Genomic DNA, 25,778 nt, shown 5'->3' on the forward strand with positions numbered 1-25,778 from the left:
GGCTGCCTCCCTCTCTTTTCTCTGCCTCCTGCCTTTTCAGGACAGGGACCACCTTTTCATCCTCTGCCTGTGCAGCACTGAGCACCCTGGGGCTTATTGGCGGCAGCCGGGGTTTCTGGGGGCTCCCCCAACACAAACAACAACAACCTTCAAAGTGCCTCTCCTCACGCAGCTGCTCTGAGGACAGATTCAGGTTTCCCCACCCCCTTCTCCCCACCCCTCCTTACAACACCCACCTGGCAGCTAGTTAAAAAACAATCTTTGGGTTTTTCAGGTGTGTTGGAGGGATTTACCTGACATATCCCACCCCCCACCCCCCTGCAGTTGAGGTCCTGGATTTCATGGCAATACCAGTTAATCTAACAGTGAAAAGCTCTGCAATTATTTGGCTCTAAGGCTTGGGTCCCTGCCCAGCTCTGACAGACACACGCGCGCACACACAACTTCACTTCTCCAGCGAGGGAGAGGGCGATGCCTCTCCTCTTCCTCCACCTCCAGCCCGTCACGGAAGGGCTGGTTCTTCAGCGAGGGAGTTCCACCCCCTGCAACTTTCTCGCTTGCTGCTCCCGACCGGTGCTGCCGGAGTTTCAGCCAGGAAAATCCCTTCTTGCAGGAGTTTGTCGGAGCCCTCTCCTCTGATCTGCAAGCACCATGGACCCCCAGCAGCCAGCCACGTGCTGCTGCGGGAGAGGATTTTCGGCGGAGGGAGCAGAGAGGCAGTAAACTTCAGGAGAGGTCTCTCCTGTTGCAACAGGTAAGGCACGCTGCTCGCCGGTGTGGGAAGTTGAAATGACTCAGGGAGCAGTCTGTACAGCATGGATGGAGGGAGGCATGGAGGATGCAGAGATTTAGTCATGAAACTTCTTTTGCATGTGAGTAACTTTTGCTGGAAACAGCCTTATCCTACAGAGAGAGCTTTGGGATGCAGAGGGAGAGCCCTTCACCTCTTCCTTCCTTCTGGCAGCCCTAGTATGGGAGGTTATGGAAGGAGTCTGGAAAAGCTTCATCTGTGTTTGCACTGAGTTTGCATCTGGTCTTAGCTGGGAATCTTTAGCAGGCTGCAGCCAGTGCAAGCAGGTGGGCTCCAGGTATCAAAGGCAAAAGTGACGCTGCGGAGCAAGGCAGGTGTGGAGGGGTTGAAGAGAGAAGCACTCCAGGTGTCTGAACGGGGCAGGATTTCTGCAGGGAGCAAGCTTGTGCTGGAAGAAATGGATGAGCTGGGGCAGGAGCACTGATGGCGTCCGGCTGTAGGCTCAGCTGTTGGCCATGCACAGCCTCACTTATCGGGGTGAGGCAATACTGCTCCAAGCTCTCTCCCTGCATTCCCCATTAAGCCGCTTCCAGTGTCACCTGGAATTGGGCTGTGTCTTGGGGATCTCTGAGTGTAGTCACAATGCTGGCGTTTCCCTTCATGCGTAGGTGAGAGCTCCTTGCCTACCCTTTCCCCTTAGGGGGGACAGGCAGCAGAGCTGGGGAGCTGAAGCCAGAGCCACCGTCCCCACTTCACGGGAGCGCGTGTAAACGTGTGTGTGTTTGTATCGTCACCTTTGTTCGCTATCAGGTGCCTTATGACAAAATAAGATGGAATCCCAGAGCAAGCCTAGTCCAGTTCAGGGCATGGAGGAGTTGTTTCCTATGTACATGTACAGCACTGAGAAAAGAGGTGGAAATACAGGGAGGGAGGCTTGGGCACTTGGAGCCAACAGCGCCCTTCCAAACTGCAGTTATCAGCTAATCAGCCTCCCGGGGAATTAAAGGCAGACTCGGTGGAGCACAGCACTCCAGAGGGGCAAAGATCAGCGTTACACGACAGGGGTTGCTTCGGGGAAACCCTTAAAGAAGCTGTTGCTCCTTTGGGTTTGTGGCTGCAAAGGGCTGAGAGTTTCCAGGATGTGTGGAAACTCAGGTTATGTGGTGGCTGGAGCTGGGCAGGCTCTACTGGGCAAGCAGGGCTGTGGCCAGCAGGGCTTTGCCCGGGATCCAGGCAGTAGGACTTGGACCCCTCTGCTTCCTCTGTTCCGGCACTCAGAGGGGCAAAGAGCGGGCAGGGGATGTGTAGGGAGCTGCCACGGCTCTCCAGGGTGTCAGCTAGAGAGACCTGGGAGGTTATCAGAGCCTTGGGATGGAAAGCAAACAGTCTGTATGGGGCTCCTGAGGAAGGCTGGGCTGTCTCGGTATTCGGGACAGCAAAGTCACTGGGCTTGGTATTGTGTACCCTTATCATCTCCTAATGTGCAGCACACCTCCCCTCACCGGGAACAGTTCAGGGACATCCGCCTGTCTGATAAGGGGTTGGGGTTCCTGAGGGTCTGAGCAGGGTCTCTAACCCAGCCAGGGAGTTGAATCTCTCCTTCTCCCCATCTGCCTGTTGTGCTCTAACATGGTCCATAACATTCCAAAAGTGAGCCCAACTGCCCTACCTGCCGAGGGAGAGAGCAGCAGGATCTGCCCTTCTCCCGAGCCTTTCCCTCAGCTACAGCTCACACCACGGATGTATTTCAAATCCCAGTGTTCTCAAACGTGTGCATCTCTCAGCCCTCCAAACAAACAAGCATCATTCTTGTACGAAGGGAGAGTTCAAAGGAGGCATAACACCTGGAATCAAACATCTGTTAGAAACTAATGCATTTTGCATCCTGCGCTCCTGCCAACTGCTCCAAGGCAAGTCCTAGAGGATCGTTCCAGCTACCTCCATGCTGCAGCAATTGGCATTCCTGCTCCCTGCCCTCGCTTTGTTTTTTGCCACGTGTGGAGGTATGCGATGTGCAGCTGCACCTTGAGCAGCAGTGGGCTTCCTTCTGTATCGTGGACAAACATAAGGGGATCAAATACCCCTTAGTTCTTTTTATTTTTCTAAACTGGGTTGGCAAACACTGATGCTCCGTTGTCTGTTAAAAACCGATTTGCTGAGCAAGCAATTTTTCCACTAACCACACTTTCTCCTTGGCAATGGGGCAGGTACTGGTTATTAGCAAAGAAACTTTCTTCCCTAATTCTTGGAAGTAGGAGCTCTGGGGAGGGGCAGGGTGCAAGGGCTGCTAGGAAAGTTGTAGCTCAGAAACTAACAACAAGCAGTAGAGTTGAAACAAACTAAAGGAAGAGGGCATACTGGAACAAATTGCCACAGGATATTGCAGAGGCCAAAAGTGTATTTGGCTTCAAACAAGGTTTTGATCCATTTGGGACGGATAGCTCCAGTGGAAGTTAGTAAATGCAACAGCCCAAGAACAACCATGTACTTGCATTGATGCTGAAAAGTGGGAGAAGGAGCAAGTTACACATGCCTTGTTTCTTATGCTCCCCCACTAAGCAATCAAAACTGGCCATTTTGGGAGAGACAATATAGAGAGATGGCCAAGCATGGCTGTTTTGATGCGCTTACCTTGTGGGACTATTTTGGACTGACTAGATTGCACCTGGATAGATGCTGTGAGTCAGGCAGCCTGGTTATGCCATGAATAGATACTCCATATGGCTCAGGTTGACAGGGACATCGTTGTGCCAGCCTGGTTGTCACAGGTGCTCCAAGCAGTGTCCATGCACAGCTGTTGATTCCGCAGAAGTGCTGCAATGGCGGGAGCTTTCAGAAATGTGTTTCCAGTGGAGTGTCCAGAGCAGGAGGTATTGACTTGTGCTGGGAGCTAATGAGCGCTGACAAGGACACATTGTGGCAATGAGACCAGCCTGGGCAAACATGCCTGTCTGGGGGGTTAATGTTTTCTCCAGTGAACCCTGAGCTTCCTAGGTCAGGGCTGGCCTTGCATCGCTTGTCTGACGGTGTGGACACAGCACAGGAGGTGAGCTGCTGTAGGCAGGTCTGAGAGCTGAAGGTTTTCTATCAGCTTGCAGGTATCTCTTTGCATTCAATAAATATCTGCTGCAGGGAATTTCTGTGGCACAGCTGCTGGCGTCCTGGACAGCCATCCTTTTACAAGGGAGGATCATTCCCCGATTGTCTCATTCATTCGCTGCGTCCTTACGATGCCTCCAAACACAGGAAAGGGACGGGAAGGAGCAGTGCAAGGCAGACAGATGGCAACAGAGTGAGAGCAGAGCAGGCAGAGCGGAGAAGCTGCTCTTCGTGCTCACATTCGGGCACCAGAAGGAAAGACCAGCAGGGTGCTGGGTAGGGGAACGAGAAGATCGTGGTATCAGTGCAGGACGGTCTGTGGGTGAATGAGAACTACCTGGTAGGAGAGAAAAGGTGAGAGGGGAGGCAGGGTGGCCAGGGCTGTGCTGCAGGACGGGCAGAAGCTGAGCAGTCTGTGTCCTGCTGGGCGCTGGGGCTCCTCACTTGCATCCAGCGGGGCACAAGGTCCCTCACACAGCTCTTCATGCCAAGGTGCTCTTGGGCTCCTTCCCAACAAATTTTACGACTTGTAGGATGACATGCATGTTCCCTGCAGGGAATCACAGAAAGGGCATCAGAGGACTACCAGCACTCAGGTGATGAGGCCAGTGTCCTCATTACAAACATCCAGGTTGAGTTAAGGTGAGGATGAGAACTCACACGGTCAGACAGCTCAGGGTCAGAGCCCTTTCAACACTGGACCAGAGCTGCTTCTCTCTCCAGGCTGGGGTAAACTGAGCCCAATTTGGATTCACAGCTCTGGTGGGAGTTGTGTGTTGGGGCCTTAGAAAATCTCACAGGCTTTGCAGCACCTAAATAAACAGCTGTTTGCGAGCAGCAGAATTCATGAAGCTTGGTTGCCTGGGGCGCTCCCTCTTGTGTGGATTCTCTGATGTCTAATAATCGGGTTGGGCTCACATTAGAGCCTTTTCTTCCAGCTGGAGTCCTAATTTGGATTTCTCTCCTCTCTCTTGCTACTTTCACAAGCTTGTGCAAACCTAACTCCTTTCAAGTCTTTACGTATCTGGTTAAATCGGCCTAAAACTGGCCAGTGGATCCAAACTAGCAAGGAGGATTGACAATGTGGTCCCACACAACCAGCTTCTCTCAGCAGTCTGCAGACAGGGCAATGATTATCAGTGCAAGATAACTTGCATCCCAAGCGTAAGGAAAATGTGAAAGACTCGGTATGAGTTTTGGCAGGAGAAAGCAATCAAGAAAGGGCCCAGGATTCCTTGTGGGCTCTCACATCCTGATGGTCATGACACACCTGCTGGGCCAGCTAGTTTGCAGTGACCAACGTATGTGGTCCTTGGTGCTAACAACTTCTGTGGGAGCTGAATCACAGGGTGAGAGGTGCACAGTCCCAGCAGCAGCAGAGTTGGGGCACGCTCACGTGAATACCTGACACGCTCCAGCTGGCTCTCATGCCAACATGTTTGGGCAGCTGCACTGTGATGCCCAACCCCAGGGCCCCTCACACCCTGCCTAGTGAGCAGCTCCTGCCAAGCCCCCTTCCCACTGGTACTACCCTGCTCCAGCCCCCAGGGCTGTTTCTCATCCCAGGCAGCCAGTACCCTGTTCCCATGAGAGCCACCAGTGGGATCTGCTGTTTCCTCTGCATCTCCAGGCTGTCTTAGCAGCTGTCCTTGTCCATCCCTCAACACCTCCCTGCTTACCTGTGCAGTGGCAGCTTCTGGATCACAGGCAGGATTTACCCCATTGCTACTGAAGAGAGCGGAGGAAGGGGATTAGGAGTAATGTGTATGGATGCTTCCCCTGCCCTTGGCACAAGCAAGTCCACCTCCCTGATGTCACACTTTCCCTGGAACAGGAACCAGGAGCAAGGCAGTTGGCACTGCAAGGTTCCCTAGACACACCTCCACAGCTCTGGAGCTGCTCAACTAACTCTTGCTCTAGAGTGATGTTGCAATGCCAAGACAGATACAGATCACTGACCCTTACAACTCTACAGAGATTTCAAGCCTGTTCAAGTTTCTCCTGTGTGTCTAACAGATAAGCTTACAGCAATGACAGAGAAGCCTCAGCGAGGTGACATATCTGAGCCAGGATTAGGTGTTGGCAGCGGTACGAAATCCATCTCTCCCTGGGTTCCTCACAGAGCAGTGGACAGAAGTGCAATTCACAGGTGGAAGAGAGGCAAGAGAAAGCCTTTGGCTTTGCATACAAGGTGATGCCTTGACTCATGGACAGAGGATGGCTTGGAGGCAAAGGCACATAGCACCTGTTTGCTCCAGTGAAGGGTCAAACAAGGGAGCAGGTAAAGCAGCAGGACACAGCCAAAGCCCCAGGGATGGGGAGATGGGTGAGATGTCTGAGGGGGAAGTGAGTGAGTGGCTGTCTGGAGGAGGCCACAGTAAGGTGTTATGGAGGGGCCTTTAGAGCCAGAATGCATCTGAGCATCCGACTTGTGAAATCTGGCAGAGTAACAAAGGTGGCAAAAGCATGCAGGTGTATGGGAGAAGGTGGAGTTGGACATCAGAGTAACTGAAGCGTTCCCAACCACCCTTCCCATGTGGAAGGCCATCTGTCTCTCTTCTCTCCTGCTCAACCAATCCATGTCTTGCACCACTCAAAGGACAGCATCTCACCATGCTCCCACTGTCAGCCCTGAATGGTGATCCTGACAGGACCCTTCAGGTCCACTGGCCACAGCAGACCAGGCCCAGGGAAGGCGGTGCTGTCTCAAGAGCGAAGCATTTTTACCAACCCCTGCAGCAACACAGCCTGACTATAGAAAAAGGGTGTCTCAGCACCAGATCTACCAACCTGGGGCCTAGATTGGCCCACACAAGTCAGTGTCTCACAGGCTTCCTACAGACTCCTTTGAGAGTCTCTCTGTTCCTCCAACACCCCTTAGAGGCTGCCAGTCCAAGCTTCCCAGGGAGTCCAAGCTCCCCAGGTACCCAAACTCCTGCCTGACCCAGCTGGCAGATGATGGAAGGAAGATCTCTTTGGTGCTTTAGGACCTATTCTGCTCGGGGACGTGTGTGTGACCCCCTGACATGCTGAGCAGTCCAAGGAAGAGTCACTGTTCCCACATGCAATATGAGACTCATTAATCCCACGGTTTTCCATGGCTCTGCAACTGGGAAGCCATTGGTACAGCCCACCCCATCAGCACACAGCCACTATACCCCAGGGATGGAGCTGAACCATGAAATGATTACGGCACAGGGTCTGGCACTGCTCCACAGCCACTCTCTGTCTGACAGGAGCAACATTTCACGGGACACTCCAAGCAAGGGCAGACCTTGGTTGTAAAAGCCACACGTACCAGGTTCTACATGATCAGTGGCCTTGCTCCAGGCTGTCCAGCAACCTGGAAACAATTTCCAAGAGTCTATCCAAGCCATTCAGAGATTGGAAAGTCGAGATGGGGAAGGAACAGCCCAACTGTGCCTGGTTGGAATCTGCAAGTCCAGCAAAAAAGCTGCACCCACACTAACAGAGCCCCCAAGCAGGCTGGTGCAAGCAGTTCTGCAAACATCAGCCCTAAGAAAACCATCCACAGGCACTGGAAAACCCCGAGATACACTGAGGAAGGAAACGCCATAACTTCAGGGGCTCTTTTCATTAGTTTTCTGGCTTTGTGTAGTACCTCCAGGATGTATTTCTTCTGCCTCGCTGCAAAACCAAGCAGAGACTGCACAACAGAATGCAGGAGCAGGATCTCCAAGGATGGAATGGTTTTGTTTGTTTGTTTCTTCAAAGTCTAAGGAAGCAATTCAGAAAATTCCCATCTCCACAGGGAATTCAAACCTGTCAGGGCTGACTGTGAGTGGCCATCAGGGAACTCACCAAATGGAAAAGGATCCAATTCCCACCAGCATCGCTGTGGCAGAGGAGAGGGCAAACATTAACCCAGTAGCCCAGCCCCCATGCAGGGTGTACAGGTGTTATTTCAGTGCTGGGAAGCAAAACATCTCACAGACATGGCTCAACAAAGCGTGCATTAAACTCTGTGACTTTCCAACACTTGAAAACCCAGGGGTGGCTTTCTGGTTGATCCAATTTGGCAGGCAGCTGTAAGGATATTGCCCCAACTGTAGCTGAACCCCTTCTGCTCAGCTACCACCCAGACCAGGAGAAGATAGTGCCTCATCTCTTATTTACTTTCCCAAAGCCTTGTACCCACCATCTTATAGGATTTACTCCCTTGGCTCTCTGTCTCTATTCCCCAGTGACCACCGAAATTCAGAGCCACCATTAAACTGCCCTATCACAGATTACTTGAGCAACCAATCTCATCTCCTTTCCCTGAGCTCCAGGGTCTTGTAGGCTCTGACAAAGAAGTTGATGTGTTTGGGGATGGTTGAGACTGTTTCTTGTAGTGAGAAAAAGAGGGAGAGAAAATGGAGGGAGGTGGGGGAAGAAAACAAGAGAGAAAGGAAGAGGAAGAAAGAGAACCTGGGATACATGCTGGTAAAAGAGTAATAAGGGAACAGTTGTTCTTATTTTTCAATGAAAATAATGATTTTTTTCTTTAATCGTCTGATCTCAAAACTTTGGGCCAAGCCCCCGCCACAGCTTGTGAGGAGAATGCTGCTCACAGTGCACTCAGTACTCGCTTTGTTTTGTGTTTTGGGTTTTTATTATTTTTAAATGCTCCTCTTGAAGGGAATCAAAAGGTGGGGCTGGGGCCACACCTGTTTCCTGGCAGGCTGCAGCACTTTTCTGCAATATGACCAACAAACACAGCAGCCCACACGTTGCAGGAGACCCCTGCAGGACCCCCCCAGAGGACCCCCCCCCAGGCCATGCCCCAGCTGGCCAGAATAGCCTTGTCCTGCACCAGTCCCCCCAAATCACCTCTCTCCACAGCCTCCCCACGCACACACTTTGGATCTCAGCACAGTGTTTGTTCCTTCATTTCAAACCAACAGATTTGGGCATGTCTTTGACGGAGGATCACAATTTGGATGTTAAATTTAGACGCGCGCTTATGCTCTGATTAGAGATACACCGACTGTTTACTCGCTTTGTGGGGAGTTTGCATCTACAGAGCTGAGGGCGAAGCCCCTCCAGGCTCTCTGATCCTCGCCTGGTGATTAGGAAAGGAGGTTGAATCACCACATAATGATGCCCTGGTATTTCCTCAGTCGGGAGTGTGCCTACCTTCCACACCTCCATCCCACCGATGATCTTTCTCCAACACATCTGCCTGCCCATGTGCAGCCAGCTCCAGGAGGGCATCTGTGCCCAGGGGAGCCATGAAAGAGAGAAGTGGAGAGCTCTCAGGAGTAGAAATAACTGATGCCATCAGATGAGAGACCAGAGGCTGGTGAGAGTGTTCAAGTGTTATAGGCTTGCTGCTGATTTGGCAGCCCTGAAGTGGGTATGGCCCTTTGCCATGGGTGCCATGGGTCGTGCACTAATTATTGTCAGCACAGGGTCGGGGGTAGCACAGCTCAGAAAAACAGGAGAAATGGTTCTCTTAAGTCTATACAAAAAATCTGTTGCAGGCAGGTGACTTCACCCAGTTTCAGCATGGAGATCCTTGAACTCCATTGCAAGGACCCTTGAGCTTGGCAGCAGTAGCCACCTTGGTAGCCACCTACAACTGGGGTTTTAAGGGCTCTTAAATTGATTTTTTTGCTCTTTTGACACTATATGCAGCTTTCCCAGCCACAGAGCAAAAGTCATAGAAACCCACCTCGTTTCTGCTCGTCCGTTACTGTCGCCTTCCAGGGTCAGTCCCAACAGGGCTTTCCTGGAGCTGAGCCAAAGCAGCAGTTAACCAGATTTCCCCTCTGTTCAGAGCACTGTCCCCCGTTTTTCTGTTGAGCTTCTCCACGGCCTTTGAAACAAGGCCTCCAGTGCACTGTTGCTACCCCATGTAGCCTACTACAGGTTAGAAGTAGTAGGTGATGGTTTCCAGGCCCAGGGTGGGAGGTTGTGAGCTGTCCAGGAAGCCCCAGGACACTCACCTGGAGTAGGTCAGCTCTTGAAGGACACTGGTGACTGCAACCCTCTTCATCTCATTCTTTTGTCAAAGGATAAAATAAGAGGCAACAAACATGGGCTTGTGTGGAACTGCTCAAACAGTGGTAGGATTTCCCAGCAATATTGATTGGTATAGAAATTGCCCAACCAGATGCGCGTGGAATATGAAAGGTGGTGAAATACCACATCTCAGAGCACATGCAGGTGCTGTCAGGGGACATGACAGACTCTCTGTGCTATTGTTCAGGCTTTGAGCATGGTCCTGACACAAAGAGAAATTCTTAGACTTCCAAAGCTGATGGTGATGCCTCCTAAACAATTCTCCCTAAGTTTTGTCCGTGCCTTTCAAAGTTTCAGATCATTTCCAGAGGAAATGAGGCTTCTGCCTCATGCCCCAGATGCGTAGTCACTCTCCATCCCTCATAATAACTGCTGAAGCCATTGATTGCTTTCAGCCCAGCTTGTAATTGAGAGCAAAGCTCTCAGAAATATGAGGTCACAACAGGTTTTGCCAAATAATTACCTGGACAGAGGAGTAAAACCCTGCTAATACCCCCACAGAGGGAAAAACAGCAATGTAAGTGCAGCCCTTCTTAGATCTTAGGAAATATACAGGCGAGAGTGAGTTTAAGTACGTTCCAGGAGAGATTCAGAAGAAAGTTTGCATCTTGTTAAACGCCAGAAAACCCACTCCTTGCTCAAGGTTATCCTCCCATATTGAATTGCTGGTGCCCAAGAAGGCATGTGCTCTAGCTCCAGCTTTTCTTGTGGTTGTGGAGTTCATAACATCTCTGCTTTGTGGGTTCTCTGATGTCTTACAAGAGATGAGTTCACATTGCCATTTCAGTACAATTCAATTAAAAAGTCAATTAGCCCAGATACAAAGCAATCAGGTTCATTAAGTCTGTTGTTCATGGAATATCGCTGGGTTTTGTTGCTGTTTTATTCTGCTGTTCTTATTCCACACCGAATTGCCTGTGACTTGTCCTGCTCCACAGCCCTCGCAGACACGCGCGCACGCAGCATTCCTACATCTTCTTCCCAAGTTCAGCAGTTGAAAATGTTGGAAGGGAGCAGCTCTAGGCAAGTCCCTACATGCTGCAGAACTCTGAAGCGCTGTTAAGTAACAAGCAACAAGCAGAGCTTTTAAGAACATGGTTTTCAGCTTCTCAGAAGGAACCACATGCCTTTCTGGGTCACCTATCCCTGCCCTCCAAGATTTTCTTTCATTTGCTGTGCATTTGGGATTATGTTGTATTTCCTAGAAGTGTGAAATGATGTCATGAATGAAAATGAGTCTGAATTTTGTGGAAAACCGAATTGTGTTGATTTTTTCTACAAATCCTGGTAGTTTCACTTCAGCTTCAGACCATTTGTTTCAAAAAGGAGTGACCACAGCAGGGAGAATTCTGGATGGTTGGCATCAGTGCATGAAGGAGAAAAGGATTTGGAGGAAGTATGACATTTACAGCTTGGTATTTATCGGTAATTAGATATCTTGGTAAGAGAATATGACACACATTGTTAGTTGGACTCTGACAATTTGTTCCTAACATTCAACTTGACTTATAAATTGAACTAGTTCTGGCTCTTAAAGAGATGAGTCTTGAAAAAGTGTCTGGAAAAACAAGTCTTCCCTGTTTAAATTAGGAATGTGCCAAATGACTGGCAGGTACTTGATATATAATTTAAATTTAAAACAGGAAGAAACAGTTCTAGATAAAGATCTCCTAGGGATATCTAGGGGAAATATATGCACCTATATTTAGCTTATCCCTGGTTTCAACCCCTAAGTGCACACACAGCAGCACGCACTTAGCTTTTGAAAAGAACAGGCCTTGATCCTTTAACAAGCTCCGCAAAGCTCACTAATAGAGTTACATCCCTGTTAATCACATGTGTGCTCCCCGGTTCCTTCTTTGATACACCTTGCTCACAGAGATAAATCATGGAGCCGCAGATGCTCGGGAGTTGTTAGAGAAGGAAGTTGATGGCGGGTGGTCATGGATGGCAGATCCTCCGCAGGAATCCTGACCCTGGGGCTTTGCCAAGAGAAGGGAGGAACCAGGGAGATTACTCAGTGGCTGAGGGTGACATGGTCAAAGTGTCTTGCTGGAAACCTGCACACAGAGGAGGCAACAGGGTCAGACCTGTGAATTAGAAGAGCTTTGTGGTAACTGAGACATGACTAGAACCAGAGCTAAAGCTGTTGAAAAGGCCACGTTGTGGAGCTGCCCATTCAGAAGGAACTCGTACAACAGAGCAGGGCATCACTGTTGGGGAAGGACAACAGAGTCCGTAGCACAGGGAGAGAAAATCAGTTTGTATATTGACTCTTGAAAAGACTTTGCAAGAACTTGTGTGGAGAGAGAAGTTTAGGTGGAGAAGGGAGGATGGAGAGTAACAAAAGAAGAGCGAGTTCGGACTGGAGGTGGAGAGTTCAAATATGCTATTTGAGTAGAGAGAAGGCAGAATGAAGGGAGGGTGAGATCGTTCACAGAATAGGAAGTCAGCCTGATCAGAGAATCTTACATGACTTTTTACATTTTGCCCTCTACAAGGACAGAAACTGAAGCAGAGAAAGTGAACAGATCTGAGCCAGCATGGGGATGTGGGAGGACAGGTCTCTCACTGGGACAGAGGGGAAGAAGAGCTGAGATAACAACCACATCAGCAAAGGCTGGGGTAGAGAGAGCAGGGAGGTGAGGCTGAGCCCATGGAGGCTTTTTCTCTAACACACTGATCTTAATGAAAATAACCAATGTTCTTCCTTTGGCACCTACAGGACTCAAAGAGGCACCACACCATGGAAGTCACTATCAGGAGGCACTTCCTGAGTTTTGCTGTTTTCCTGATGCACTGTGTGGTCCGCAGGGCGAGCTGTGAGAAGGGCAGCACTTCCCCTCTGCACTTCACCCACTTCTTCTACAATGCCACCATCTACGAGAACTCAGCCCCCAAGACCTACGTGGAGAGCTACGTCAAAATGGGTATTTACAAGAGAGACCCTGAGTGGGACATCAGGTACAGAATAGCCTCTGGAGACAACACTGGTCTGTTTAAAACAGAGGAGCACGTGATCGGGGATTTCTGCTTCTTGAGAATAAGAACCAGGAGCAGCAACACAGCACTTTTAAACCGTGAGGTCAAAGACAGTTACATGTTAATAATCAAGGCCACAGAGAGCACCTTTGCCTATGAAGCTTGGGCCAAAGTCTTGATCCACATTCTGGACAGAAATGACTTGAAACCTCTCTTTTCACCCCCCTCCTACAAAGTGTCCGTCAGAGAAGACACTCCTCTAAAAACAGTGGTCAGCACACTCAGTGCCACTGATGCTGATGCTGGCCAGAATGCTGAGTTCTACTACTCCCTGAACACCAAGTCCAACCTATTCACCGTCCACCCCACCACAGGGGCAGTTATGATCACAGGTAGGCTGAACAGCACCCATCGAGGCAGGCACCACCTGCAGGTTTTGGCTGTGGACAGAATGAGAAAGATCATGGAGGGGAATGGCTTTGGGAACTTGGCCAGTCTCACGATCCAGGTGGAGCCATCTGCCAGGAAACCGCCCTCTGTCTCTTCAGTGAAGGTGACATCGCCTGACTCAGATGAAGACTTTGTCTATGCAACTCTGTCTGTAGAAAGTGGTGACTCAGAAGCAGGGATTGATTCAGTTGACCTTGTGGATGGAGATCCAGGAAGACATTTCAAAACCATCAAATCCTATGTTGGGAGCACTGAGTCATCATTGTGTCAACAAAGAGATCAACTGGCTACTTTACCCGTTTGGTTTCAACCTCAGTCTGCAAGCCAAGGACAAAGGCAAGCCACCACTGTTCTCTCCTGTTAGAGTGGTCCACATACCTCCCTCCAAGTATGTTTCTGCCAGGTTTGAGAAAGAAGTGTACCGGGTCCAGCTCAGTGAATTTTCCCCAGCTGGAAGCCAAGTTGTTATGGTGAAGGTCACACCAGTCTTCCCAAATCTTAAATATGTTTTGAGACCCACTTCTGACAGCACAAGCTTTAAAATCAATCCTCACACTGGACTGATAACTACAGTCAGAGCAATGGACTTCCATGAGCAGTCTCATTTTGAACTTGAAGTTACAGCCATTAACAGTCACACATCCACGACTGTTGTCATTGACATCACTGACTGCAACAATCACGCTCCAAGTTTTACTCAGTCTTCGTACCGCGGGGCCTTTGATGAAAATGTTCCTCCTGGTACCAGTGTCTTAACAGTAAGGGCTACAGATGAAGATGAAGGAGACAATGGCTTTGTCACCTACAGCATAGCCAACCAGAAATCAGTTCCCTTTGTCATTGACCCCTATTCTGGTGTCATTTCCACCTCCAAGTCGATGGACTATGAATTGATGCAGAGGTGGTATCACCTGCGGGTGTGGGCATCAGATTGGGGCTCACCCTTCCGCCATGAAACAGAAGTATATGTGTCCCTCGTGCTGAGCAATGTCAATGACAATGCTCCTGTGTTTGAGAAGGCAGGCTGCAGTGGCACCATCCCACGGGACTTTCCTGTTGGGAACCCTGTGGCCACGGTCTCTGCAATCGACAGTGATGAGCTGCAGCATATCAAATACGAAATCAAGTCTGGCAACGAGTTACAGCATTTTGAACTGAATCCCGTCTCTGGAGTAATATCCCTTAGAATATCTCTGCGAGATCTTCCTTCTGAACAGCCACTTTTCTACTCTTTGAAAATAACTGCAACAGATGGAGAGAACTATGCTTTGCCAACATCTGTAAACATCACTGTGGTCGGCCAAGGTCTCCCTGTCAAAATGCAGTGTGAGGAAACAGGAGTCTTGAAACAACTGACAGAAACTATCATACACTCCATCGAGTCTCAGTCTCAAGGCCATGGGCAGGATGATGAAACATCTCTGAACTTACACCTTATAAACCATAATGCTCCTAAGTTTGATGACAGCTTTCCACGATCCATCGATATCATAGAGACTGTTCCCATCAACTCAACTATTGCTGACCTTTCAGCTATTGATCCTGACACTGGTTTTAATGGAAAACTGGTCTATGTGATCTCAGATGGAAATGATGACAGTTGCTTTACCATTGACTTGGAACTGGGTCTCCTTCAAGTCCTTTCTCCTCTAGATCATGAACGAACCAGCTTCTACATTCTTAACATTACTGTGTACGACCTTGGTACACCACAAAAATCATCGTGGAAACTCTTGGCTGTGAATGTGTTGGATACCAATGATAACACTCCTAAATTCCCACAAGGTGCCTACTGGGTGGCAATACCAGAACATGTAGCAACAGGGACAACAATAGCTCAACTGAAAGCAGAAGATGCTGATACAGATGACAATGGGAGAGTAAAATATTCTCTCCTAACCCCCACTGACAAGTTTGCCATTAACAGTGTCACTGGAGAAGTGATGGTTACAGGTGCTCTGGATAGAGAATTGTGGCCCTCCTATGTGCTGAAAATAGAAGCAAGAGACCAGCCCAAAACAGGCTACCAGCTGTTCTCCATTACAGACCTGGTTGTGACTCTGGAGGATGTAAATGACAACACCCCACAGTGCCTCCCAGCCCTCAACAGTGTGATGGTCCCGGAGGATCTACCCGTGGGAACCGTCCTCCTGTTCCTGGAGGCTTTTGACCCAGATGCTGGTTCTGGGGGTGAGGTGAGGTACAGCCTCGTTAATGATGAGGACATGATGTTTCATGTGGATAAGCTGACCGGGGCACTCCGGTTGGAGAAGGAGCTGGACTATGAGAAGAAGGACTCTTACAATCTAACTGTGCAGGTCAGTGACGGCGGGAAGCCCTTCTCCCGCTCTTCCCTCTGCCACCTGGAAGTGAACATCATTGATGTCAACGAGAACTTGCACCCACCACGCTTTGCCTCCTTTGTCTTCAAAGGCTGGGTGCAGGAGAACAGCCCTAAGGGCACATCAGTGATGATGGTCACAGCCAAGGATATCGACAAGGGGAAGGATGGAGAGGTTCAATATTTCCTCCGAGAAGGCACTGGCATGTCCGTCTTCCGCATTGAAAAGGACACAGGTAATGACATCTTAATTGAATAGTGTTTTTTAATAGTGTAGTTTAAAGGATTAAATTACACACTGTGTTTGGCCTGACTTTTTGACCCGATAGGACATTTCTGTATTCTCTCTGTTTGCACAGTTCCAGTCATTCAAGCCTTTCTTGCTTGTGCAGGGGTATACTAAGTGTATCCCTGTATGTAGGTAGGAGCAGGTGGGGTTTGTCTCCTTAAAATAATGGAAAATCAATATCTGTCCTCTCCCAAAATTCCAAACTCTTCCCTTTCGCTTGTGTAATGAAAATTAACCCTCAGCACAAGCAAGCCCTCACCTTCCACACAATCTCACAGCCATACAAGGTTGGTGCCAGAGTTTGTGTCTGCAGCAAAGACCAGGAAGCAGACTAGAGACACAGACTGTTCTGGCATTAGGGACTGAGTGGTCTGAGTTCCTTAAATCCCTCACAAGCACTCTCTGTCATTCTCCTAGGCACCATACGGACCATAGGATCACTTGACCGAGAAGGAACATCTCACTACTGGCTGACAGTGCTTGCTCTTGACCTGGGAACAATTCCTCTCTCTTCCGTGACTGAAATTTATATTGAAGTCACTGATACCAATGACAACCCACCTCAGATGTCCAGACCTGTCTTCTATGCCTCTGTGATGGAGAATTCCCCACCAAACACATCTGTCCTTCAGCTTGATGCCTTCGATCCAGACTCTAGCTCAGAGGGAAAACTGACTTTTCACATCCTAACTGGAAATCCTCAAGGACTTTTTGCCATTAACCTCATTACAGGTAAGACTGACCCGACTCAGCATTTGTTTTTGAGGCTTCCAAGTGCCCAGAGGATGTTACATATTCAATATAAACAGCCCACACAGCTACCTTTGTCACACCTTCCTCCTGCAGCAAAAGTCCCAGTCTCCAAATACACTGTGTGGGGAGTCTGAGGATTGAAACTCTCCACCTGAGGGCTGCTATTTGCATGCAGATGGCTCTTAGAATGACACAAATGTGCTACTTTCAAAGCCCTAAACAGAACCAAGCAGTTGCTTTTAATCTTCCCCCTTGTAAACAACTGCCCTGTTGCACAGCCTGAGCCAGGAAACACCCTTCTGGAGGTGACTATCTGCTCCTGAGACAGACCCAGGCAGGATTAACAAAAATGAATCCCACTGCACTTAAAGGCTCCACCCATTCTCCGGAACTATTAATGTAGTAAGTGTAGTAAACCTCTCCTGCCATCTTCCTAGTCCGTATCTTTCATCTCAGGATTATTTACCAGATCTTTCAGAGCCATCAAAAACCTGCTGATGTTTTGTGTAAACAGCTTCCTCAAACTATCCCAGCAGAGCTGACATTGGGCCAGTCTGGCAAGGAAAGCTGTGCCGAGCCTTCCATGCCATCAGCTCCTGGGAGAAGAGGGAAGGGAAAGCACAGAGCCTGGGTATGGGAGAGGATTAATTGCATGACTTTGATCTCCTGCAGATGATAAAAGCAGTTCACCTACTGCAGCGAGACAGAAGCCTGCTCTCAGATGAGAAAGGAGTTGGATGTGTTGAAAAAGGGTAGAGTGGCACTTAGTTATGTGTTACCAGTGGTGTAGTGGCTCTCTGGCAGTGCTCTGCAGCTGGCTAGGAGGGGTGTGGAAGAAAGAAATTGTGATTCTGAAATGCTGAGATCCTTTTGTTGCAAGAAACTCATAGGGTGTCTTTACATGGCACCATATAGATACACCTGGAGCTGTCAGCTAACTGTGAGCACTGCTACCCCCAGCTGTAGCTATCTCCAGTGTCAGAAGCTTTTTAGCCAGGTCATGGCATTATTCTGCATCCAGCTTTCTCACATAATCCAAACAGCCATGCACAGCCCCAGGACAGCTTGCACAACACAGGGTTCTGTGGAGAGGTGCCTTCAGAAGCCCTGTTTTGTAAAACCACTGCCTTTTTGGTGGGATGTGAGCCAGGAACAGCTATCAGGACACCATGCTGGCTCCCCTCATCAGCTGAGCTCTGGCTTGCACTCCTGCACCCTGCAGGAAATTCAGCTTTCTCTGTGCTGCAGGCAAAGCTTCCACAGTGGTTTGAGTGCAGCCCTGCAAAGTCATGCTGTCATGTTCGATGGCAAAATGAGTGACACTGGCAAAATCCAAATGTTTGCTAATGAAATACCTCACCTCTAAGCCAACCCTTTAATTCCCATCTTAGACAAAAAAAGCCCTCTCAGGTATGAGTCATCTCTTCTTCATCTCTCTCTAGACTCAGGTGATTTGCATGAGAAGAGTGATAGGTTTGTCAGTTCTGTAAGAAACCCATCTCTTGAACAGTTGCTGGAGGTCTCTTTAAACCCTGAGCTTGGAGGTTGTTTAAGGACTTACTTCCAAGCCTGATGAGGATTCAGTTATCCATTGTTTTACTTGCATGTCACCCAAAAGAACAAATAATTACCTGTGAACATTCGCATCAACTGAGCAGTTTATATCCTTGTGCTTACAATATCTAAGGAGAAATAATCTGCTACTACTGACAGAAAGAATATTTCAGCCCCTTCAGGGCTGTAGGCAGCTTGTAGGAAACCCAGTGGTATTTTCATTCTGCAGACAAGGGCAGGCTACTCGTGCCATTAAGTAGAATAAAACTATAATTTTTTGGTCTCAGCCTAACAGTGCAGCACTGAAGATGAACTGCTGGTCTTTTAGTGCCTGGTCATCCACATCAGTGCAGGGTTGTATTCAAAAAAGGGTTGTCTCAGTGCAGTGCAAATCAAATGAGTTACATTTGAGTGGAAGAGAGAACACATGGCAAGTATCTGAGCACTACAGTGCTTCTTGACCACTGATGTTTATTATGGATTTTTAGTTAGGACATGTTCCTTGGTTTTCAAATGCAATAAATGCATCTCTTCTTTCACTACCCAGGGGAAATGGTCACAAAAAGACCCAGAAACGTTTGAGTTCTTGAATGCCAGAGTATGTATGATCCAGATTGCCAATACTCGTTCCAAGATCAATCCCAAATTCTATGACAGCAAAAGAGTTTGAGCAGGTAGAGCTGCTTATTTGCAATTAACCTGAATCTCTGTCACTTTTTTAAATGATAAACATTGAAGTTTCAGGGGGAAACAGCAGAGTCTTCTGTTCTTAGTCACATGATTTGAGCAAGGAACAGGATAACATGACTGTGTTAGGAGTTCCTCCAGCTCCCAGATCAGAAGGGAGGCTCCTACATAGAATCACAGAATGGTTTGTGTTGGAAGGGACCATTAAGTTCCAAACCCCTGCCATGAGCAGGAGACAGTGATTGAGACCTCTGCTTTTTTCCTCTCCCACATTGTCATCAAAGGACAAATTAATGACGTTGGCACTGAATAAGACAGCACAAGAGGGCCAGAGGTCAATCTGGGTCTCTCCTAGACAGGGCACTCCTGGCAGGAACCCCTTGGCAGACAGAGAGAAGGAGGAGGTGTGTTCTCATCCCATGTGCTAATAGGCAATAAGGTCCTAATGTACTGCTACGACAGGCATGCCTTCAGCCAGAGTAACCCTGCAGAATAGCCCTGGATGATTATTCAGAGCACAGTGCCACAGTGTTGCAAGCAAACTGATTCTGCTCCTGGAGCACTTTCTCTCTGTGTGATCCAGTATCTCTGCACGGGGGAGGGTTGGCCAGTGGAGACATGACCAGCGAGGCCCCTTGACTTCTCCTCCTGAGGCCTTGCAGGGAGACAGGAATGGCTGTGATAACTGTCCCTCGGCAGCTCTTGGCTCCTCCAGCATCCCCAAACTACCACGGAAGGGCTCTAAGCTCTTCCAGCCCTCAGTTCCCTAAAGAGGGTGGAGAAGAAGAGGGAAAATAAATGAAAGGCTAAGGAGAAGAGGGAACAAAACCGTGCAGTGAGATGAAAGCTTTCTGCCATGGGCGATGGAATCTCTCCAGCCCAGCCTGGCAGCTGTTGAGGAGCAGTGTTTGTGGGAGACAGAGATAGATAGTACATGGAGAGATGGGCAGATAGCAGGGTTTGGGGTATTCTTTTGCTGGAAAGATTTTCAGCTTGTTTTGCAGCCCCTGATGTGAAGAGGATTTGAGTCCAAACAGGACAGAGAAGAACTGAGAGGCTGTGGCAGGAAGAGTCAGGTCGAAGCCATTCATCCTGCTGAAAGGCTATTTGGAGAATCCTTTTACTTTGGACTGTTTGTCTCCAGCTCTTATCTAATGCTTGTTCTTCTAGTGTTTCTCCTGCTGTGTCACTGTCCATGGGCTTCCCCAGGATGCCTGTGGTTCCCTGTATTTCTCTACATGGAAGGACATCCTGCTCTTTAGGTCTGAGGGATGGTTGCACTGCTGCACCCCAAATCAACGTACCACAGGCTCCAGCTGAGCATGGAGTAGTGCACAGCAGGTCAGATCAAGAGGGGAGGTGGGAGGAGGAGGAGAAAAGAAGGTCAAATGGAAACAGGAGTGAGACGAGAAAGAGGATTTCAGGAGAACAACCTCTTCCCTTCTCAGGCTCTTTTGAAAGCCCCAATGCCTGCAAACCTGATTCTGGCTATTTTAACTATCTTAGATTTTCCCCCCTGCAGCAAGGGCAGGGGGCCAGCAACCTCCACCCCAGCCCTGCTCTTGCCAGCAGAAGTTATTATTATTTTTTGTTCCCTGACAACAATGCGCTGGTAATTTTGCTGCTCCTGTTCCAACATGACCAGCTTTCCTCTCTCCCCTTTCCAGGCAGCAAGCAGGAGAATTGCAGACAATCCTTTCCCATTGCTGTGTGTAGACAGGCTGCTGGAGCAGAGTTTGTGCCTGCCTATACGCGGGAAACAGAAGGGACTGTTTCTGGTCCTTTATGTGGATGCAGAGCTTGGCTAATTGGCCAAGTGCAATTAAGACCTTTGACAGTTTTGTTCAGTCTCTGTAAGACTCAGCAGAAACCTTCAGGGCCTCATGCAAGAACACAAATAAGGGACACCCACTCCGTCACAAGTCCCATGGGACAGGCTGGCTGGGGTTTTCCAGCAGGGCAGGGTGCCGATAACTCACACACGTGCACATGCTCATGCAAAACACTCATTAAAACTAAATGTGCACTTCCCACGTCCTTGTAGGGGACGGCAGAAAGAACCAAGGAACTGTTTCCCCAGGCCACAAAAGCTGATGGCTCTTCCCCTTTAATGACAGCTTCCACTTCCATTTTAGCCCTCTGGCCTCACAGGGTGTATAACCGAGTAGCAACAAATAAAAGCCAGCGTTAATTCCAGCAGGCTTCTCTCAAGGACCGTGTCCAACCTCTGTCTCAGTGGCCGTGGGAACACTGCTGGCAGTTTGTGCATCTGGGCATTGCACAGCACCATGACTCCAAACAGGAATTAGAGTAGTTAACTCACAAGTAGTTAGCTCACAAGGCACAGTGGTAACTGGCTCCGGAGGGGGAAAGTGGGAGCCGTGGTTGGGCAGGGTAAGGGACAGAGGGAGTTTGCCTGGGGTCAGGAGGAGAAGCCAACTTGTGGCTCAGGAGATGTGAAGCTAAACCAAAAAATTCCATCTGGTGAGACTCCCAGCTGGGATACAGTACAGGTATGTGATAGAGAGCAGAGTCAGGTCTTACTCCCCAGGAGATCTGAGCATCTTCAGTGGTACAGACAGTCAAGAGAGTCATTAAATTCCAGTTCATCTGCCTTCACTACAGTCCTCCTTCTCCAGCTCTAGAAAGCTCAGCTACGATCCTGTTTTCTTTCAGGTTTTTCCATTAGTTCATGAAAGAATTTCAGGGTGTGGCCAGGCAAATCCAAATAGTCACTTCAGAGTGGTTAAATTCCCCTCCATCAGCTGGCATGCAGTAATCCAGTGCAAACATGGTGTTAGTCTGCTGCAGCTGGATTTTGCAATCTGATAGACTAGAAATATTCCCTGTGTGCACACAGGTGTCAGGTGGCTCCGTTGTCAACATCTGTGTGTTCTCTGGGCTTGTTAGGCCAAAACTGTGAAGCCTCCCATGAGGTAGCTGGGGTTTTAGGCTTTGCTCCCCCACCCCAGCCAACCTATTGGCAGTGAGGACAGGAGCATCAGAGATCCCAGTGAACTGCTGCTGCAATTCCTTCTTCAGGCCCCCATTTCCATGAGTTCTGCTGCTAATGGAGCCCTACAGCCTCTCAAAAACCTGGGAGAGGTTCAAAAGCTTCTTAGCCAGTGGGTTCTTAGACCACTTCTGAGTCCTTCACCTGCCAAGGTGTTGAAAGGATGATTAGGAGAAGAAAAAAACCCTATGACATATAAGCAAACAGAGTTTTTCAAGCCATCTTGTTATAATCCATTAAGGAGTGTTGATTTATGATTGTAAAGGCATCAAGTAAATGTTTAGCACAGTGGCTGGTGCCAAATGTGAATAATCCTGGAGAACAAGTGGAAACCGTGAACAGCAGTCTTCTTCCAAGCAGCTGCTCCCTGCTCCCTCCTTCAGCTGCCTGGTGTTTCCTGCAGCATTTGAAATTTTCTCCTGCCTGTCATGCTCAAACAGACAGACCCCAAAGTATGCTACAGCTGAAAACAGTACTACTGATTAAAACTTGCTGGCTTTGGGCCAGAAATGAGAGTGGAGGTGGGTTCATGCAGTCTTTCAGGACACACAAGTGCACGTGCTCACACCACTGCACATGCACACTGCCACCCATGCAGAGCATTTCCCAGGGTAGCATGAGCCTGTGTCACTGCCTGCAGTGGTCACAGATATTCACCCTGCCTTTCGTTTGTGTGAGGAGGAAGAACTTCCCTTCATGAGGAATAAACAGCACGGTAAGAGAGACCGCTGGGAGCAGGAGATGTGGAGAATGGACAAAAACACTCACAGGTGTCAGACTTGGTGACTGTCAGAAAGTCATACATTACGTGTGCAATTTCCATCGTTGGTGAAGCAGTTGGGAAAATGGTCTAGAGCTGCTTTTCCCCAAAGGTGAAGAGTCAAGCACTCAATAAGGACCATTATCAAACAAGACATGAAAACAGAAGCCTGAGCTCCATCCTTTCCATACTTACATCTATTCAGCTTAGTCATTGACAGGCCAAAACCAGTCAATTACGATGATTTTGTTTCAACTCTAGTTTATTATAGCCACAGTTCCTCCCTCCTGCATCCATCCTATTCCCTGTGGTTAAACTACTGTGTATTTTTCAGAAATCCCTCAAATATTGCAGTTGTTAGAGGATTCATCCTGTCTCTCAGCCAGGCTTAAATAATACACCAGCATTATTATTGACTGTGTACCTTATATTTAGCCTGAATGCATTTGTTCTGTCAGTGGAATAGAGGGTATTTCCCAAGGCAGAAGACAAACTTTTGTCAAAACACTGTAAATTAAAAAGAGCAAGGTTCAGCACAGGGAAAATAGGAGTCGAGACTTGTTAAGAAGCCAGACTTGTGCCAGCACATGCAGAATGTTTCTTACTTAGAGGCATAAGAAAAGTTTTGTTTTCATGGTCCTGCTGCCTTTCTCACCTAATGCCTTGCCAACCCTCAACTGATGCAGGCATTTGGTAGGTGTTCCCCCTCCTCCATGGTCTCTGTGATCAGAGAGCAAGAGCAACACCTGCACGAAGGAAGGGGACAGCTTTACCTCTGGGGGTCTTTCTCCTCTGATCACAAAGGGAACCTGAAACGGGACAGGTGGGCAGGCTGATTTTGGGCACTCAGGGATCTGATCAGCCCTGGCTTTTCTTGCATGCTGGGTCTTGGAGCTCAAAGGGTTTCTTTCTTGGCAGGTTTGATTTCTACAACTTCACGGCAGCTGGATCGAGAATACAAGGCTGAACATATCCTAGAGGTGGGTAATGATGATTGTAATTAGCTTTATTTACCTACAAGTGTATTAAGTCCTCAAAGAGCTTTCCTTGCAAGTTGGAGCACAGAGAAAGAATCTCATCCCATCAGCTCCCAACTGCTGGGAAACTTAATTAAATGGTGTGTGTTGCCCTAAGAGACAGCTGCAGGAGTACTGTGGGGTTTATTATTTGCTTGCTAAAGACTGGAGCAAAAGTCCTATTCTGGAAGCTGTGGGAATGCAGGAAGAGGACTGGAACTGTCCTCTAGCAGGATGGATAGTAAGTTATGGGAGAAAAAGCAAGCCAGAGAAATCCACCCTCATTTATCTCATTGTATCAGACATTGCTGTGTAGCTTTGGTCACTGGCCCCCATCCTCAGCTGCTCTATTTGTGTTCCCATTAGAAGAATCTGGAGGTGTTTCAGTCTGTCAGGGTGATGGAGGATAATACATTTCTCTCTGCAATACAACATGCTGGGAGTGTGCACAGGCACAGCAAAGTGAGGATGGGTGATAACTTGCCAAGCCATGGCAATACAAACATTTTCAGCTTTGTGATCCCTAATGACCAACCTGACCCACTGCCTGGAGCAGCTGCAGGCAGGAGCCCTGCAAACTTATCTCCCTGTGCATGGACAAGCCCTGCACAGTGCCAGCTACAGCCACCAGGTTTCACCCTGCAGAGAGGAGCAAAGCCTCTAAAAATGTTGGGGTACAAATGCAGATCCGCACAAAACCCCTAGCTGAGTTATTGCCCATCAGAATGAAGGCTGGCTCATGTCCTAGGTCACATCAGGGAGCTCTGTCACCTACTCCCTTTGCTTACTGACAGGTGGCTGTTTCTGACAATGGAGAGCCAGCCCTGAAGTCCACCAGCAGAGTCGTGATACAAGTCCTGGATGCCAATGACAGTCCTCCCAGTTTCCCCCACAAGCTCTTCATGGTGCAGCTCCCTGAGAGAGAGGCCTCAGAGACACCACTGCCGGTCTACAGGCTGATTGCTTCGGACCGTGACCAGGGCCAGAACAGCCAGATCACCTACACCATCGAGGAGGAAGAGGAGGGGATATTCACCATCAACCCCACAACCGGCACAGTCTTCTCCAGGAAAGCTTTTCCTGCCTCTGAATACAACATACTCACGGTGAGAGGGGAGGGAAACTGAGAGAGATGGTGGGACGAGATGGGTGGAGAGGGGAAGAGAGAAAAGGGTGCAGAAACAGAGGATATAAAAGAGCAAAAGAGAGAGAGAAAATGCAGCAGTGGGAAGAGAGCTTGAATGAGGCAAATGGGTTGCAGGAAGAGAAACTGGAAGGGAATGATGGGAAATGCAGAAGGTAGGAAGCTATTAAAAATGGTAAATAAATTTAAAATTCACTGTACAATTAGAGTCCAACTCTCAGAGATGAATCCATGATCCCATATGGATGTGGACCCAAACCTAAACATTCTTTGGGTTTCATCATGTCTCTGACAGTCTGATCAGGCCATGGGGCTTGAAGGTTAAAAGCTCTCCCACAGTCTGCAGGTCCTTGCAACAAGGCTTGTCATCCAGGTTTTGCTGTGGATAGAGCTTGGCAGATTTACTTGATGGTCTAGAGGAATTTGGTTTGCATGGGTCTACCTTGGAAGCAGCCAGAGCACAGACCACTGGCTCAGGAATTGTTTTGTGGGATTTTGGGTGCACTCAGACCTGAAACTCCTGGTGGGTGGGAGAAGAAGCTTCCCATGGGCTAAACCAGCCTTCTCCCTGACTGTATGTGCATTTCCTGCAGGTCAAGGCAACAGACGGCGGCAGCCCCCCGCTCTCCTCCCACGTGCGGCTTCACATCAGCTGGGTCACCCGGCCCGGCCCTTCCTCCGAGCCACTGGCTTTTGATGAACCCCATTTTAACTTTGCCGTGATGGAAACAGATCCTGTAAACCATATGGTGGGAGTGATCAGCATTGAAATGGGCCCCAGCCAAGTGTGGTTTAATATCACAGGTGAGAAGCAGGAATTCCAGCGGGGCAGCGGTGTCTGGGAGCGTTTGCCCCAGCTCCCCTGGCTTTCAGCACTCGCATGCCTGAGCTAATGACGTCATTTGCTTTAGG

General features: G+C 48.9%; 1 protein-coding gene across 1 annotated transcript in view; it reads left to right on the forward strand.

Annotated features, from left to right (window-relative positions):
- Positions 1–574: 574 nt before the first annotated feature.
- Positions 575–25,778, forward strand: part of FAT2 (FAT atypical cadherin 2) — a 57,175-nt gene continuing 31,971 nt past the window's right edge. The window contains 7 exon segments of the mRNA XM_032702789.1: positions 575–754; positions 12,603–13,579; positions 13,581–15,886; positions 16,357–16,671; positions 23,625–23,686; positions 24,517–24,828; positions 25,460–25,670. Coding sequence (XP_032558680.1) covers positions 12,624–13,579; positions 13,581–15,886; positions 16,357–16,671; positions 23,625–23,686; positions 24,517–24,828; positions 25,460–25,670 — 4,162 coding nt within the window. The 5' untranslated portion in view covers positions 575–754; positions 12,603–12,623.

This window comes from Chiroxiphia lanceolata, chromosome 15 (assembly GCF_009829145.1).
Source record: "Chiroxiphia lanceolata isolate bChiLan1 chromosome 15, bChiLan1.pri, whole genome shotgun sequence".
NCBI lineage: Eukaryota > Metazoa > Chordata > Aves > Passeriformes > Pipridae > Chiroxiphia > Chiroxiphia lanceolata.